Source organism: Typopeltis vanoorti, chromosome 9 (genome assembly GCF_054136105.1).
Source record: "Typopeltis vanoorti isolate ZY-2024b chromosome 9, IOZ_Tvanoo_1.0, whole genome shotgun sequence".
NCBI classification, from domain to species: Eukaryota; Metazoa; Arthropoda; class Arachnida; order Uropygi; family Thelyphonidae; genus Typopeltis; species Typopeltis vanoorti.
In genome coordinates, this window is record NC_143557.1 from 20,900,352 (window position 1) to 20,919,168 (window position 18,817).

At 34.3% G+C, this 18,817-nt stretch overlaps 1 protein-coding gene across 3 annotated transcripts in view; it reads right to left on the minus strand.

Annotated features, from left to right (window-relative positions):
- The window catches only part of Su(z)12 (Polycomb protein Su(z)12), a 498,478-nt gene that overhangs the window by 262,348 nt on the left and 217,313 nt on the right, over positions 1–18,817 (minus strand). For all 3 annotated transcript variants that reach the window (XM_090397603.1, XM_090397604.1, XM_090397605.1), the window contains exon 7: positions 10,733–10,930. In XM_090397603.1, coding sequence (XP_090253729.1) covers positions 10,733–10,930 — 198 coding nt within the window. The remainder of the gene's footprint in view (positions 1–10,732; positions 10,931–18,817) is intronic.

Here is an 18,817-nt window from a genome sequence, read left to right on the forward strand (position 1 = left end):
TTTTAGGAACTTCATCATCATCAAATTCCAGCCATGTACTTTCAAATTACATCATTACTACCTTCCTATCTACAATTTTCCTCCAAATCAGTCTGTTACTTGACAAGACTCCAACATTATCAGATCTTATATTTCTATCGTCTAAGGCACTTTGTACCGTATCAATCCACCTATACCTTGGTCTTCCTCTGGGTCGTTTTGCTGCCAACCAGGCAGAGAACACTTGTTTTGCAAATCTTTCTTCGCCCATTCTGTTTAAGTGACCATTCCATCTCAGATTAGCTATGCTAACGCATTCCTGGATGATGACAATGTCAAGATCTTTCCTAATATCTTCATTTTTAATATGATATTGCCATTGATGCCATCTGTTCACGCCTATAATCTTTCTCAGGACTCTCATATCTGCGGTCTGTAGTCTTTGGTCAAGTGATTTACTTCTGACCCAGCTCTAAGATCCATAAGTAAAACTGGTTTGAACACTGTCTTGTATACAGCTAATTTAGTGTTTTGACTAATTTCTCTCTTATTCCATATGAATTTATTCAACTGATTTCCCACCATACCAGCTTTGCTTATTCTGTTGTCTATTTCTATATTTAATTTTCCATCTTCAGTAAAAATCGTGCCTAAGTAGATGAAATGTTTTACTTGTTCAACAGGTTCTCCATTCACAACACAGTTGACATTTTCAATGATTCTGCCTATTTTCATTGTCTTTGTCTTTTTATTGCTGATCTTCATACCATATCTATTACAACAGTTATTCAATTTAGTCAGAGAATCTTGCAGACTTATAGCGGATATATTTAGAAGTATAACATCATCCGCATAAAGCAAAGAGCTGACATTAACATCTCCAATTTTGATATCATGTTTAATACTACTTTCCTTCATAATGTGATCCATATAGATAATGAATAACAGAGGGGCTAATGTACATCCTTGTCTTACACCAGATTAAACATTAAACCATCTTCCTGTACTTCCTTCAATTCTAACTGCTGACCTATTTGTCGTAAAGTGAAGATCTGATCCTGACAGCCTCTATTTGGCCTGAATCCAGCTTGTTCTTCACCAAGCTTTTCTTCCACAATTCTTCTCAAACATCTCTCAAGTATACTTGCATAGATCTTGCCAGGAACACTCAGTAGGGAAATACCTCTTTAAATCTCACATTCAGTTTTATTTCCCTTTTTATATATGGGTACTATGAGAACTCTACTCCAATAATCGGGAATTCGTCCCTCTGTCCCGGCTTTCTGAACTATGCAGAGCAGCCACTGTAAGACTCTTATATCACCATACTTCAGCATTTCTGGTCGAATATCATCTACTCCTGCTGCCTTTCCACATTTCAAGCCTTTGATGGCCTTTTCTACTTCAAGTATGGATATGTATTCCTGACTGCATGCCTGGTCAGTGTTTTTTTACCACAGTGCTGTTATCACTGCTTTTTTCATTTAGCAGTTTTTCAAAGTAGTTACTCTATACTTAAAGGATATCTTTTTCTCTCGTTTTCATGTCACCTTTATCATCTCTAACTCCTAAGCTTCTTCAACAACCTCCAGAATATTTTTCCACCTTCTTGATATTTATTTTCTATATTCTTGCCAAAGTCCTCCCACGACTTTTGTTTAGCTAGGTTTACAGTGTTTAGCATTCTTGCATTTGTCTCTATATTCTCTAAGAGCACAAGCTGACTTATTTGCCAGGAACTTTTGATATGCTTTCTTCTTTTCCTTCACTGCCTCTTTAACTTCCTGTGTCCACCATGGAGTTCTAATTTTTCTATACTTGCAGACAACTTCACCACATGCCTCTCTAGCTGAATCAATCAGGGCTTTCTTCAAGGCTTGCCACTGGATCTCCAAGGTTTGATTCCTGTTCTCAAACTCTTTCATTTTTTCTTCAATAATCTTTGTCTACAGTTCACATCTGAGAGCTGCTCAACTTTTATTCGCTTTAAAACTTTCTTGCATGTTATTCTTTTCAATATGAAATTCAATTTTATCCTGCTCAAGACTAAATTGTGATCACTTCCAATGTCAAATCCTCTGTACACTCTGTTGTCCTGCACCAGTGAGAAAATATCACTATCAACAATAACATAGTCAATGAGACTTTTCTTATTCCTTGCCTCTTCTCTCCATGTGAATTTGTGCACATTTTTATGTTGGAACATGGCGTTAGTAATAACCAGTCCATGTCCTGAGCAGAAATCCAACAGATATTTGCCATTATTATTAACTTTGCTCTTTTCTCCAAATTTTCCCAAAATATTTTTGTATGTCTCACACTCATTTCCTACTCTGCTATTTAGATCACCAACAAGGACCAACTTTTCCTTTTTCATTGTGTCAGTTGCTTTTTCTAAAGCCTCAAAAAATTCCTCCACTTCTACCTTAGTAGAACCTTCTGTGGGACCATAGGCACAAATAAGTTTCACTGTCCAGTTCCCCATTCTCATATTTGCCCAAATCACTCTACTTGAGACTGACTGCCATTCAAGAAGATTAGCCTCTATTTTAGCTAAGAAATCTTTCCATGTATTGCTGAAATCTCTAAAGCAGTGTCATGGATCCTTAAAAAGTATCATTTGATGCCCCCCCCCTCACCTTGTATACACTCTCTCTTATTATCCTACAAGGATATGTTCATGTGTTGAGAAGAGACTGCAGGAACATCAACTGCACATCTTTGTCTATATAAATCTCAAAAACGACTGGCTGAATGTAGCATGTAATCTATCAACATGGACCACAGAATATTCTCTGCCATTTTATTAAGCAACTTAAAGAGTGCTGTAGAATTATTATATCATCATAACTTAAACCAGATTGACTGTTTCATTATATAAAATTAGAGTCTGATCCTTATTAATTACAAAGATCCCATTAACCCTCATTATTATTATTATTATTATTAGTAGTAGTAGTATTTATGGATCAATCTTATATTTAACTTTTTTTTAGTTCAAGGATTTTTTTCCTTCTATTTTTAATAATTTTATGTATTTTTTGCATTTTTATTTATTTTTACATAATCAAAAAATCTAGCTGTAGATATGAAACATGGAATATTCTTGAGCCATAGAAGATTTGGTTCAAGAATCTAGAACATAACTTAGGAATGAGTGTCCTGCCAATGACATTCTTTATAAGGTACACAAGTGATCTGCATGACACTCAATTTCTTTGTAGTTCTGAACTAATGTTGAATTAAGAGGCTATGTGTTTCATTTATTGTTAACTTCACTCTCTTAGTGTAGTATTTCATATGAATTCTGTTAATAGTGGTCTAAATGTACGAAATTCTGTACAGTTAATTCTGAATTACTATTATTGGTGAATTTTAATAAATTATTAGTGTAAATTATAATAATTTCTATGCCGATTGCAACATCAGTTGTAAGATTTGGGAAGGGGGGGGGGGAGTCTGTGCTTAATTAAGATAATATTCTAATGCATTTTACTGATGTAGATGGAGAGTGAATTTAATCATAATCATGGAATCTAAGCCTGCTGCAAATGATGGTGCTACTACTGGCAGTGCAGAAGAAAACATGCCAGAAGTCAATAACATTGGTACAAACTTATACCTAAAAACATATATTGCACACAATATACACTGACAAATGATGAAAAAACATTCCATACATATTAATATATTTCAAGCTTCTTCAGTAGAATTTTCATGTAGAACTAATATATATCGAACTGTCTTCATAGTATAGCAAATATCTCAAATGCAATGCTTCTTTATTTTGAGTTTTAAAATATGTTAAACATTTCCTTTAAAAATTTATTATGCATCACATAAATGGGCCAATTTCTGCATCAGAGATATATAGATATGAATGTCTAGTGATAATTCAGTTTTATTATCACAATCATTACACTTTATCTACAAAAATCTCAAAAGAAAGCAAAGGCAAAATATATTTCAATACATTTCCTATTGAACATGCAGTTGTGATTTTTCATGTTCCTGTGTTCAATGGTTTTTGTCTTTTTTTTTACCAATGTTCATTTCAAATTTGTTACAGCTGTTATTCAATTTAGTTAAAGAATCCTAAGTATGCATTTATTTAAGCAAACAGTATGATCAGCAGAAAGAATTGAGTTGAATATCTCTATCTTGATATCAGGTTCTGTGCCACTATCCTTCATAACATAATCCAAATGATATGGATTAGAGTAAGGAGAGCATATATTATATTATATAATATATGCTCTCCTTATATTATATCTAATATTATATTATATCTAACTCTATGTCAAGCCATATTCTATTATCTCCTTCAATTCTAACTGATGACTTACAGTTAAATAGATATTATGTGCTGCTCTGCATAATGTCACATTCATACCATCTAACTGTAGCATTCTGAATGGCTTTTCTTCTTGGCAACATTATATGCCTTTTCCAGATCTACAAAACTTAAATTATACAGATCTTTGTTATATTCCAATGATTTCTTAATACTATATGTCAAAGTAAAAATCTGATCCTGACAATCCCAATTGGCAGGAACCCTGTTCTTCATGTTTCTCACCCACAATTTTCCTTACTGTTCTCAAATAAGCTTGCATAAATCCTACTGAAACAATGAAAATAGGGAAACTTCTCTGCATGAATTTGGCCTTTATACAGTGCATCCATTGTAAAGTTTCATACCTGTATATTTGGGTATTTCTGGTTGAATATCATCTATTCCAGTTGTCTTTCCTAACTCACTTCATGTGGCTGATGGCTTTCACTGCCTAGGCTGTGTTAAATTAGACTGTATTCCTTATTACTTTCCTTCTGAATATTTTCTACAACTGTTCAGTAATAGCTTATTATTATATAGCACCTCCAGGGAGTCCAAGGACTCATCGAGGGAGGTCACCTAGTCCACAACTGTCCATCTCCACCACTCAATTACGTTCATCATCATAGCTTAACTAATTTAAATTTCAAAGTACTTATTCAGAACATCTACAATGCCCTCAGTATCTATAAAACCTTTATTATCTGATTTCTTTTAGAGCACTCTTTTCTACTCATTTTTCGAATGACACCATTTTGCCAGCTTTGTGATATTTATCTTCCATATCCTTACCAAAGTCTTTCATTTCAGCATATCTGCTTATTTAATTGCTAGAAACTTTCAGTAAACTTTTCTAGCACTACCTCTTAATTTTTTTGAGTCCACTCTGAGGTTTAGATTTTCCCACCATAGTAAACAACTTGACCATGTCATTTTGGTTGAACTGATTATTGTTTTCTTCAGAGTTTGCCAGAAAGACTTGCAAGGTTTAATTATTGTTTTCAATCTCTCATTTAATATTTGAGTCTATAGTTCACCTCTGAAAGCAAAGCTGCTCATGTTGATTTATTTTAAAAATTTTTATGCATTTTTTTTTTCCAATAAGATATCTTTTATTCTCCTCCAAACTAAATGATGTTCCAAATGATTTCTTATTTAAATTTTCCTGCATATCTTGTATTCTATATCAGCATAATGATATTAATATCCACAACACTAAATTTTCTCATTTCTTGTGTGTTCTTTCCATGAAAAATTGTGTATATCTTCATTTTTTAAAAAAATTTTCCAAAATATTTCTATGTATTTGATATTAATTTCCTACACTCAACTTAACAACAAGAACTAAAGAAGAGATCTTTTTTATTTAAGTTAACTGCCTTCTCTAATGACTCAAAAAAACCTCCCTATTTCTTTCTTAATAGAAGCTTCTATGGGACTGCAGGACAAGTAATTCTCATTGTCCAATTCCCTACTTTAAAATCTATCTAAGTTTTAGTTAAGATAAAAAGCCAAATGGCTAGTTTTCTGGCACCTTAATATAGAAAATAAGGGGATAAAACATCCTTTGTTGTTTTATAGCCAGTAAGCGAAACTAAAGATCGATAACTACGATCTATAACTTTCATGCCGAAAAAATTTCAAGAAAAATATCTGTCTAAGTTATTTTTCTTGAAATTGCAATTCAAAAAGTTTATCTTCATGTTTAGTGTGGAATGCTCTGGATGCCCACCCCTTTCTCTGACCATGACCTTTCTCTGCTTTCATTGCTTGAATACAATATCTTAGTTATTATTCAGCAGAAACTCACTTGTTTTAATCATTATGCATAATGAATGCCAATTACATCCATGTGGTTCTCTAACAAATTTTTAATGGCACTTGTGACATAGTAAAGATTATTAGACACATGTATTTACAAGAATAAAGAATAATAATTTTTATTACTGCAAATATTTCAGCCAGAAATTAATCGGCTATCACCAGGCCATCAGCATAATCACAGAAGCTAGAGAAACGAACATTTATCCTTGTGGAAAGGCTTATGTGTTCGTCACACATGTTGAATTGGATTTTAACGGTATTGATGTGAACACAGATTGATAAGAAACTAACTATTTATTAACGTAAAAGCTAATATTTTGCTGGTATTATATCTAGCATCTTCAGAGCACACAAACAAAGTTTGTTACAATAGTGATCCGGTGTAAGTGGGACTAGTATAAGTAATTGCAGCGTGCAACACAAGACTAAAGTCCTAATTAGGTGGCATCTACTTTAAAAAAAAATAGTAGTCCAAAGATTTGAAAAATAGTAGCCTTTGAAAGTTTTGAAAAACAATAGCCCAAAGTTTTCAGAAAAAAAAAAAAAAAGTTAATTTGGTCTTAGGATGACTGTCTCCCAAATCTTTGGTAATTTATACAGCCATACTTGTTGAGGTTAAGGCTTCTGTTGATTCCAGGAACAACCTCTCTGACTTGTAGAAGCTTCTGTGTAATACTTTTGCTTTTTTCCAATTGATTCTGTGTGCTGGGGTATCCAAAGCATGGTCTGCCAGATCCGACTTGGCATAGCAAAAGTACCGGATATATTTTTGTGTTCACCGAGGCAGATGTCCACAGTTCTTCCTGTCTGTCTGTAGTAGGCTCAGCATTAAAGAAGAAAAAAAAAAGGTGTGTTGTTGGTGGTGGTATTGGTACATGTTACTGTTTTGTCATTTATTAGGATGAGGCTCTCCCAGATCTGGGCAATAGGCAGTCATTCTGATTTAAGGTTGGGCTGCGTAGAATTCCTTCAGTGCTCTCTTTAAATAGAGTGCTGAAGGAATCAACACTGAAGGTCTCTCAAACAAACCAGGACATGTAAAAGGTGAGTATTGGACCAGAGGATATTGAGATCAGTGTGTCTACTCCATATTGTAAAAGGCCGGATTTTTTGGTTTATTGTTGATGATTACGACAGGTGTTCTTGTAGTCGTTTTTGACTGAATGTGCTGTTTATCCAAAATATGCATGGAGTCTTGCACTGAACCTGGTAAACACCAGGGAGGGAGAGAAAGGAGAGCTGTTTACCTTTTGTGGTCTTTCCTTTATCTTTTCAGGATTTTTGCAACTGTGTATGAGATGCCTGTGACTTAGTTTTAGCTTTAATTGTAATCTCGTTGATTTGTAACTACCCATGTGGTGGTACTCTAACATGTGGCTCAGTTCTGCAAATAGGATAAACGTTTCTTGTTCTAGCTTTATCTTGTGATTACGCTAATGTTGATTAACATAATCTAATCTACTGATGATGGCCCATTATTTTCTGGCTAAAATATTTGCAATAATAAATATTATTACTCTTTATTGTTGTAATTATGTATATATAATAATCTTTAATGTGTTTCTCTCATTTTGCTGAAAGTTCCACTCCTCTTCCACCGATACTCAAGTTGATGATACTTATCTTCAGTTCTGTGTTTGCCAACATAACACTCCATCATGTTACACCATCATTTTGTTTTAAGTGAATACAGAATTCAATTTATTCAGCTGTGTCTCAAATTGCGAGCCCATCCTTATTTCTTCAGTAGCCCAAATCAGTCTTTTTCTTTTTCACTTCCATTTTCAGGAGCATGCCGCCATCTTTTCCTTGGTTTTCTATTTCTCTTTGGTATCCAGTTTTTTTACTTTCTTTGCCATCTGTTATCTTGAATTTTTTCTATATGATTTTGCCATTCTTCTCCTTCATCCTGTTTTTGGATCTAATTGTTTATTGCCTGTATTTTACAGTTTTCTCTGATTTGGGATTTCCAGACTTTGTTATACCTTCAATTTTTCGTAATGTTTTCATCTCAGTAGTTTTACTGTTTTGTCTAATTTTTGCAGTTGCTGCACATGTTTCTGTTGCATATGTTAGTACTGGCCTGATTAATCCCTTATAAATTCTTTTTGCTTCTCTACTTATGTTCTTGTCAGATGATGCTGTTGAAACATTCATATATTCTACTAGCTTTTATTGCTTGTTCTTTTACTTCATTTTGCGTGATGCCATAATTATTTATTTCTATTTCTAATATTTTATTTTACTAACTTACTCAATTATTCCTCCCCACCCCCCTCCCTCACCACATATATTTTCATCTTATAGATTCTTTGGCAACTGTCACTGTTTTATTTTATTTTTTTTTCCTGTTGATATTTTCATATTTTTCTTTTCTGCTGCATTAATGAATCTATTTAGTAATCTTTGTAGGCCATCTATGTTGTATGCAAGTAAGATTATATTATTAGTATATTCTAAATTAATTCATTTTTAATTTGAATTCTGCATTTTTCCAGTTTTACTTCTTTTATTTCATTACTTCTTTATTTGCTTCAATAGAAATACTGCATCTGTTGTTGATCTATATATCCTAAATCCTTGCTAACTGGATAATTCATTTAAATTATTTATTACATTTCCAATGATTTCTGTGCACAATTTTAATGTAGCACAGAGCAGATTTATTCCTCTGTAGTCCTAAATCTAGATTTTTCTTGTCATGCTGTTCTGACAGTCATTCAGTAATTTTATTTCTTTAAATACCATATTTAGAATATAACATAGTTCTTTTTGAAATTAAGTTTATGAAAAAAACTGCAAAAGTATACTCTATTTGATCACAAAAGCAGCGAAGAAATTACGAAAGAATTAAATCAAGAACCAGTAATAGAAAAAATTAAAAAATATAAACATAAATGGATGGAACATATTCAAAGAATGAAAACAGAAAGATTACCAAAACAAGCCTTAAAGTACAAGCCATTAGAAAAATGAAAACCAGGACATCCTCTTAAACAATTCAACGATGACTTCTAAGCCTGGAGCCATTCTAGGCCTAAATCCTTGATAAGCATGATGATGACATAGTTCTTTTGCTAATTGTTTCCTATCATATTTTAATAGTTCATGCTGCATCTCATCTCTTCCAGTCAATTTTCTGTTTTTAAGTTCCTTACTTAAAGGTTTGTTCAATATCTTTTTCTGTTTTTCAAAAGTTATGTTATCCTCTTCATAAACATCATAAACTTCTATTTTATTATCTTTATTCTTTTCTATGTGTGTGCATACAGATTTTGAGCACAATCTTTTATTTAATCCTATATTTGTTACAACAAAACCATAAGAATAATAAAGAATCTATACGAGAAATCTGAAAGTGCAGTATGAATGGAGGACACCTTAACCAACTGGTTCCACACAGAGAGCGGAGTAAGACATGGATGCAATCTGTCACCAGACCTATTCAATCTTACACTGGAAGAAGCAACCAGTAAGGCCTTAAACAATGAAGACTTTGAATCAAAATATATGGGAAAAATGTGACAAATTTAAAATTTGCAGACGACGTTGCATTATTTGCAAGCACAGAAGAAATTCTCTAGCGAATTTCTGATAAAATAAAGGAGGAGTGTATAAAATCTGGATTAAACATAAATATAGACAAAACAAAAATTATGAAATAGGAAAAAGAAGCACCAATCTGAAAACTGAAATTGATAGTACGAATCTAGAGCAGGTAGAAAACTTCGCCTACCTTGGAGGAGTCATTGAGTACAATGGTGAAATTATAAAAACAGACGAATCAGTCAAGCATCCCAAACTTTTAGATGACTTAATGAAATATGGAAGGCAAGAGACACCAAACAAGTAACAAAAGTAAGAATCTATGAAACAATGGTCCTCCCAATACTCCTCTATGGAAGTGAATGCTGGAATCTCAAAAAGGCTGAAGAGAAAAAATTATTAGTTATTGAAATGGGTTGGCTAAGAAGATTACTTGGAGTATCTCTGCTGGATCGACTAAGAAACGAAGACATAAGGAAATGACTAAAACAAGAAATAACAATAATAGACAAAATCAAAGAAAGAATGCTGCGATAGTTTGGCCATGTGACCAGAATGGGTACAGAAAGACTACGATCTAAAGCTCTGAATACAACGATGGAAGGTAAAAGATCCAAAGGACGGCCCAGAATTAGATGGATAGACAAAATAAAAGAGGACCTGAAAACCAAATCACAACAAGCAACACCAAACTGGACAGAACTGTTCAGACTCTCCTGGGATAGACAGAAGTGGATAGAGTTCATTCGTCCTCATCATCATCCACATAGATGATGGAAGAGGAAAGAAGAAGAAGATATTTGTTAACTTTATACTTCAATTCTTTCTTTTGTATCATAGAATTACTCCTAATTCTTCCTGAATACCATAAAATCAAGTTCTAATTCTGTGGCATAAATCTGGAACAATACTCCTATTTAATTTTCTTCATTTCACTATTTACTTGAATTTGTATGACCCAAATCAGTGATCCACATTAATGAGATAATATAAACATATAATATAATATAAAGAAAGAGAAAATATCACATAATATGAGCTACTTACCAACATCACAAAGTTCTCCATTACACATCCCATTGAGCCTGACTTTACCTCCAGGGCAAGTCACACGTAAAAGTAAAACATAAGATTTGACTAGATGGCCATTTGTTAAGTTAAAACTATCATTAGGAATTGATATGGCAGTGGCTTTGGCAGGAGGATTATCTAAATCTGGATTGCGTGGAATATCACACCTACCAACTGAAATGACAAATAAAGATTGTTAAAAATATGAAATTTTTAATTAATATAATGTAATATTTTGTGTATTCTAAGCACTATGCTATAATTAAAAGCACACTACCTGCATACCAATCAACCTCTCTGAAATGAGTTTAGCTCTGCATATTATCTAAGATTGAGCTATTTTCTATTAAGTACTGCAGTCACAATAAAGCTATCACTAACACAACCACTAAACTTTCAGGCTATTGTATTTTCCTTACGGCTGTGTAAAGAAAGTGAGAAGTACATATTCTATACTAATTTAACTGTTTAAGCGCGAGTAACAAAAACTGTCACAAGTGGTTCAAAGTAACATTTAAAGACTAAATGTAATTTACAATTCCATTAGTTTGTGGTTTTGCAATAAAAAGCTTGTGCTTATCTTTTACACAAGAAACAAGGATTCCATAACATCACATATAATAAACTTTACCTGACACTAAAGCACATCTGAAAAACCAACTCTTGGGTGATGCCACTAAAAATATGTACTAATGGCAGGGCTGGTTGATCCTTAGCATCGCCAAAGACAAGGTACATGTTTGTACCCTACAGCAACAATTCAGGCATGTCTTCAAAACTGTCACTGCATTCTAAGTAATCACTGCTTTCAAAAACTCAATATCACTTATATTTGACACATGCTCATTGTGATTCATACCCTCATCACATAGCATTTTTTATATTTCACTCAAATAAACCATCAAAGAATGCAAAACACTTGCAATCGAGGCCTCGTAGCGGGGATGTGCAATTTACAGCCTCTCCCTGTCGAATCAACCCTGCCTTCCCATACTGTGGCCTGTTTCTACAAAAGGGGACTATGATGAAACTAGCAAGTATTCCTGCTACAAAAAGATATCTTCTTAGTTGGAGGAAATGCCAACTAGATACTAGGTGATAAATGTTCTTCACTCCCTGGTGAAATACCACGATCTGGCTAGTGAAGGTCTGTAGTGGCAAATGCTGTGTTTGGTCTTAAGAGCAGGGATTCCGGTTTCTGTAACACCCCCTTCTCTTCTCTATATAGTGTAAGAGATACCCTTCAAGACCATGACAAACATACTTAGAGACCCACAAACTCCATTTCAACAGTACAGCATTTAAAACGGTGGTGCGGTGGACTAGCTGTCAATTAGAGCATGGAGTCCCAAATCTATCAGAAATGAGTCAGGAAGCTTCCTGATCAACCAGTAGTTAATCCCACTGCCACATACTCTGCCAGGAGAGGGGAATTCCTAGTAGTGGTATATGGGGGACACTGTTGAAGCCATGTCCAAGAATCTTTTTTCATTTCATGTCCCTACTTATCTTCATCTAATCAAACTTATGAACTCTCACAAACAATAACAGAGACAGTACAGCATTTATGTTAATACCATGAATGTTAGTAAACTGGATGTGAAAGTGAGTTTTTAATGTTGTGGTTTTGTATGTTGTGGCTGGTTGTGAATTTTCATCATAAGGTAATCCCATGAAAAAAATCACATCACAACCAGCCACAACATACAAAACCACAACATTAAAAACTCACTTTCACATCCAGTTTACTAACATTCATGGTATTAACATAAATGACGTCCACCATCACTTGCAGTCTTTCAGACTAGACATCTTGTTTCTGACAGAAACCCAGACTGCAGCTTCATCGACTACTGTTTCAATAAGGAAAGACCGTGAGAAGACAAATTTAAATAAATTATAATACCAGAATAAACTCATGCAAAATATTTTTTTATTAATATAATTTGCACCTAAGTACCAAGGCATCTTCAATACCTATAAAAAGGTAATTGAATAATAACTGACAATTCTAAAAGGCACCACCTAAGTAGCTAATGTAAGATTTCCTAACGTATTAAAATAAATAAATAAATAAAATAAAATAATATATATATTATTTTATTTAATTATTTATTTATTTATTTTAATAAGTTAGGAAATTTAATGACCTATTTTTTAAAATAAATAACTTTTATTATTAAAAGACCAGAAGATAAATGATAAAATATACAAAGAGCCAACAAGTTTCACTAGCCACTGTCTAGCATTTTCAAGGCTGAACTGGTGTGAAAACAAATGCATTGAGTTACATTTCAAACATACACTTTAGTAACTGTTAGGCCATTACATTTTGTTCCTTCTGTCTGATGTTATGAGCTTTTAACATTCTCGCCAATTTTGTGGAAACTGAATTAATATATGGAATGACAGCTGTGGACACATATTGGGGTACTGTAACACATTGTTGGTGGTTGTATTTAAATAGCCATTTGTTTAAAATGTTAGAAGGGTATCCATTAAGAGATAGAGTGTTAGCTATTAGTAACAGTTCTCTCTACACATCTGTTTCTTTTGAAATAGACCTTAAGGCTCTATTACGGAGCATGTGAATGATGCTGTGTTTTTGTGATCTATGATGGTTGGACGAAATGTTAAAAGCTCATAACATCAGAGTGGTTTTTAAACCAACTACCATGATCAGACATATTTTAGGATCACCTAAAGATGACGTACCTTTCTTCAAATGTCCTGGAGTGTATGAAATTCCATGCACGTGTGGCCTTTCTTACATTGGTCAGACTTCTAGAAGTTTTGAAATAAGACAGAAGGAACATGTGTGTGTGTGGGGGGGGGGGGGGGGGGATGTCAATCATAATAGAATCATCACATCTGGTTTAGGACATCATTTCTCAACACCAAATCACGTTATAGATTGGAAAAACAGTTCTATGCCTTACATCGAGAATGACTACAGATACAGAACTTTAAAAGAAGCAGCTGTGGTATTACGCACAGGAAATAATTTAAATAGAAATCAGGGCATTGTTCTTAAAGACATATGGAAAAATCTCATCATCTCTCTCAGTTCGACAGAATTATAATATGCAAATAACTACAAAACACGTGGTCATGTACCGGAATCTGACTGAAGCTTTCGAACACATGCATGCCTTCAAACAGAAGGAACAAAATGTAACGGCCTAACAGTTACTAAAGTGTATGTTTGAAATGTAACTCAATGCATTTGTTTTCACACCAGTTCAGCCTTGAAAATGCTAGACAGTGGCTAGTGAAACTTGTTGGCTCTTTGTATATTTTATCATTTATCTTCTGGTCTTTTAATAATAAAAGTGATTTATTTTAATACATCAGACCAAATATGTACAATTTAAGACCTATTTTTTAGTTATCTTACATTAGCTACTTAAGTGGTGCCTTTTGGAATCGTCAGTTAGCGTCTGATTAGCTTTTTACATGTACTGAAGATGCCTTTAATACTAATAAAATAATATTTTACCTGAGTTTATCCCAGTATTATAATAATTTATTTAGATCTACTACTGCCTACCTCCAATACCCTAACTACACACTTCCCAATTCCTTTCACCACAAGAGAGAGAGACACCTGTGCCTTTGTGAAATCTTATATAGTAAGTCAGAAAATGGCTAATTTAGAATCCATTGCTTTTGACCTTCCCTGGCTCAATGTATCTTTACCCGATTTAGTATCTTTCATTTGTTGATCTCCAAACACTAATAACCACTCAGATCCCTTTGCATTCCTTTCCATGAAACTTGACTATCTACAATCCAGCTATCCAAAGAGTGAGGTCATCTTTCTGGGCAGCCTCAATGTCCACAATTCCAACTGGCTCCTCTACTCCAACACCAGCAACTAAGAAGGACGAGAAGCAGAAGTCTTTGCTATAAGTAATGACCTAATACAAATTGTACATCTACCCATTCAAATCCCTGATAGAATTTGCTTCACTCTCTAGATGTGCTGGATCTCTTTATGAACAGTTCCTCTTCCAGATACACCATAGAAGTAACCTCTCCTCTCAGCAACTCACACTACAATCTCTTGTAAAGTCTCCTCTCTCACATAACGTCCCTCCTCCAACCATCCCCCAACTTCTGGCACTACAAAGGAGTCAATTGGGATATGCTGTGGAATTTCTACTTCTTTCCTTGGTCAGACTACTGCTTCCACTCACCTGACCCATATCTGTTGTGAATGAGTCAGAAATTATTCTCACTGATATGAAGGCCTTCATCTCCCATTTGACCTATAAATCCACATCCACTTTACAAGCCCTGGTTCAACCAAAAATGATCAAAACTCTCAAAGAAAAAAAAATTCAGCTTAGCACTTATGGCTCGAATTGAGAACTCCAGCTTCATACTCTGCCTATACCAAAGCACCAACATATGAAACAAGTCATCAGTGGATTTCATACCAATTTCATGAAGGCCACAAGCAGAAAACTCACCTCCTGGCAAGTTTTCTGTGTGGAAGGTGTGCCTTCTGGTCCTTTGCTAAGGCCACTGGACACAACTTCTGCTCTCCTACACTTCACCTTTGTCTAATCCTGATTGCACCACTGTTACTTCACCAAAGATAAATCTAGATCTTGGTCTTTCTGCATCTTGATATAATTATCTAGGCATTATATCTCTTTTGCTCTAACATTTCCTGGTTTTTGATCAACTCTGTTCATACACTGTCACATTCCTTTCTAATATCTTTATTTTTAGTATTACTGTGCCATTGATATTATCTCTTCACTCTTAATTTTTCTCAGAGCTCCCATCTCTGTGTCCATAGGCTTTTAACAACTATTCTATTTCTAATGTAACTCTCAAATTTATAAGCTAAAAGTTACCATCTTATATATTGTTAGTGTTGCATTTTCATTCTGCACCTCACCATCTTTTTTTTAATTCTGTCTATTTCCAAATTGAACTTGCCATTACAACTTTATTTTACTTATTCTGTGTATTCTCTTTTGAGAATGCAGTTGGTTTTATTACACTATTTATTTAGTACAGTAACAAACTAGCTATTTCCAGTTTCGGTGTCATTGAATGTCACATCCTTCATAATGTATTCTGTTATAGATAAGAAAGTAACAATGCCTTTTCCAGATCTTCAACACTGAAAAGAGAGAGAGAGAGAGAGAGAGTGAGTGTTTTTTTTTTTTTTTTTTTTTTTTTCCCAAATCAAAATGAATTTATGCATAGTTACTTGCCATTATCACAGGCTTGCCCTTTTCTCCAGACGTTTGGGGAAATTTGGATTACTTCAAAAATAAAACAAATGGGACTTAAAAAGATATTCCAAGATTTTTTAATCTTTTGTTTTAGTCACCAATAACAAGAGCCTGTACTCCCCCCCCCCTCCTTTGTTTCTTTGTCAATTGACTAAAAATTTGTCACTCTTCCTTTTAGAGAATGTCAGTAGGATCTAAATGCACAGTTTTACATTTTATTGTAATATTTTATGGTTGTCATCTGGGCCTTTGTAAAATTTTTCTTACTTATATTCTTGTATCTTAGGTTCAACTGCGCTCCCAGCACCTTATGTCACAACTAAATCTATGCTGCCTTACTCTTAATTTAACTTTAATCTGCTTAACATATATCCTACTTAATCTTATTCCCTGTTCCCACTGCTAGTAAACAGACTTTAGGTTATCAACCTATCTATGATGTACGGGTTGCAATTCTCGCACTTAAATTCTTAAGTGCGAGAATTGGCAATTGAGAATTAACAATTCTCACACATTTAGAATAAAGGTAAGGAACACGGCAAGATCATAGTTAATGTACATAAATTCCTATAACAAGTTGTGGCGATTCTCAATCTATAGCACACACAGGTTTGCTAGTTTTTTTTTACTATTTAAGCTAGTAAGAAAATACAACACACATATCTAAAGGGAGAAGAAGTCTCTCTTTCAGCCTATTCACGTACACAGTAGGTACAATATACAGTTGAGTAACCGTACACATAACAATTACACATTCCCATCACAATGCTAACCTATCTACACCTTCTGTCAAAAAGAAGCCAAACTTTTGATAGAAAATAAAACACAGGCCAATTATAAATATTCAAATCATTTATTTCAATCAATATACTCTCCCTCAGCTTCGATACAGCATTTGGCAGTCAATTAATTTGTTAACCGAGTTTTTTTATATTGGTTTTCGGGATACTGTTGTAGTTACTGCCGCTTGAACATTTTCAATGGTGTCGTATCGCTTTCCTTTCATCGGCAAATGAAATCAGGTGAATATGGCGAGTGATCCATCACACAAACTTGGTTTTTGCTCAAAAACTATCTCACAATGTTCAAACGATGAGATGGTGCATTATCGTACAAAAATGACCAGCTGTCTGCAACAAGATATTCATGCCATACGTGACGAATTTTCGCTATCAATCGCTTCAAAACTTCGAGGTAAAACTCACCACTGACCGTTTGGCCAGGCGGAATGAATTCTTTGTGGATAATGCCCTTGAAATTGCAGAAACAAATCAACATTGTCTTCACTTTTGACTTCTCCAAGTGATTTTTTTTTCTCGGATTCCCCTCTTCTGGTGGTCTCCACTCAGAGCTTTGTTTCGGGCTCATACTCAAAACACCACGTTTAGTTACCAGTAACAATCGTTTCAAGAAAGTTTGTTTGAAGTCCTTACAAGCAGTTTTAATGAGGTCCTTGCAGTGTTCAATTCGATACATTTTTTGGTCGTTGGTCAACTTGTGGGGAACAAATCACAAATTCAATTTACGAAGGACCAAACTCTCGGTCAAAATGTTGTGCACAGTTGCTTTTGGAACCCTCAAATTTATCTTCAATCAATCTAACAGACGATTTCGGGTTTTCTTTGATGAAATCACGCTCTTTATATTTTGGATGTTAACTTCACTCAATCGTTTTTGGATAGCCTGGGATAAGCATTCATCACCGTATGCTTTCTGAAGCATTTGATGCATTTCGATAAAACTTTTACCAAGTTTAACACAAAAGTCAATCGCAGCTCTCTGTTTGAAACTCATTTTCCAACCGTTCGTCAAAACACACCGTCACTCTTGGCACTATAACTCGGCTTCAAATGAAATAAATGTCATAAACAGTTCATTATGTTTATGACATTTATTCATTAGTGACACAACACTAATGAAGGTTGCCTTCAATAGTGTTGCTTTCGACAACAAAAAGATACAACAGGTGGCGCCACTAGTTACTTCTATTTTCGAAAAGTTCAGTTTCTTTTTGGACAGAGGGTGTATATTAAGCATGTAGTTATTCCCTAAATTACATCTTAATTTAATTTCTCCCAATATATGTACAAATTTACAATCAGTTTACCCTTTTGTAACCATAACTCATTATTTAACACTTCACTAACAAATACCTGTAAGCACCTTCATTATAGATACTAATTCCAACTGTATTATTCATAAACATTAACAAAATGTGCTTACTTATAGTAACCTTTCACATACACAGGTCAGACAACTGAACAAAACTTCAGATATGTCTTCATCATTGGTTATGATCATTACTTGGACAATGTGGCAGTTCTCACTCTGGAAATTGTCAGACAAAGTTGGAGTGATTCTTCCGTCGGTAATGCCGCTGCAATTTCCCATCGGTAACTGCAAAAGAACTGCCGAACTCTCCATCATGACCACGGGTAGTAGCACTCTCCTATCACGCCCATGCATTCGAACAGGAGCGCACCATTCAATAATGGCCTCGTCTCCACACACCTGGAACTCTGCTGCAAGTTTCCAAAAGGTAACAAGCAAAAGGTCCCAAAAGTAATAAAAGTCCTCTTATATATCTTCTTTAATCCTTAGTTATTACGTTATAGTTTCCAGGATTACCTACCATCATGATGACATCACTTCGGCTCCCTCTGCTTGTGTGTCTCTATCATGGCTGCATATTTTTATGTTCACAAGACTTTGCAAACGTTTGTTTTTGTAACATTGTCATCGTTCTAATCTCTGTTAATTCCCTCTTTTCCGTTTTACATACAACTTAATGGAAATTATTTTATGC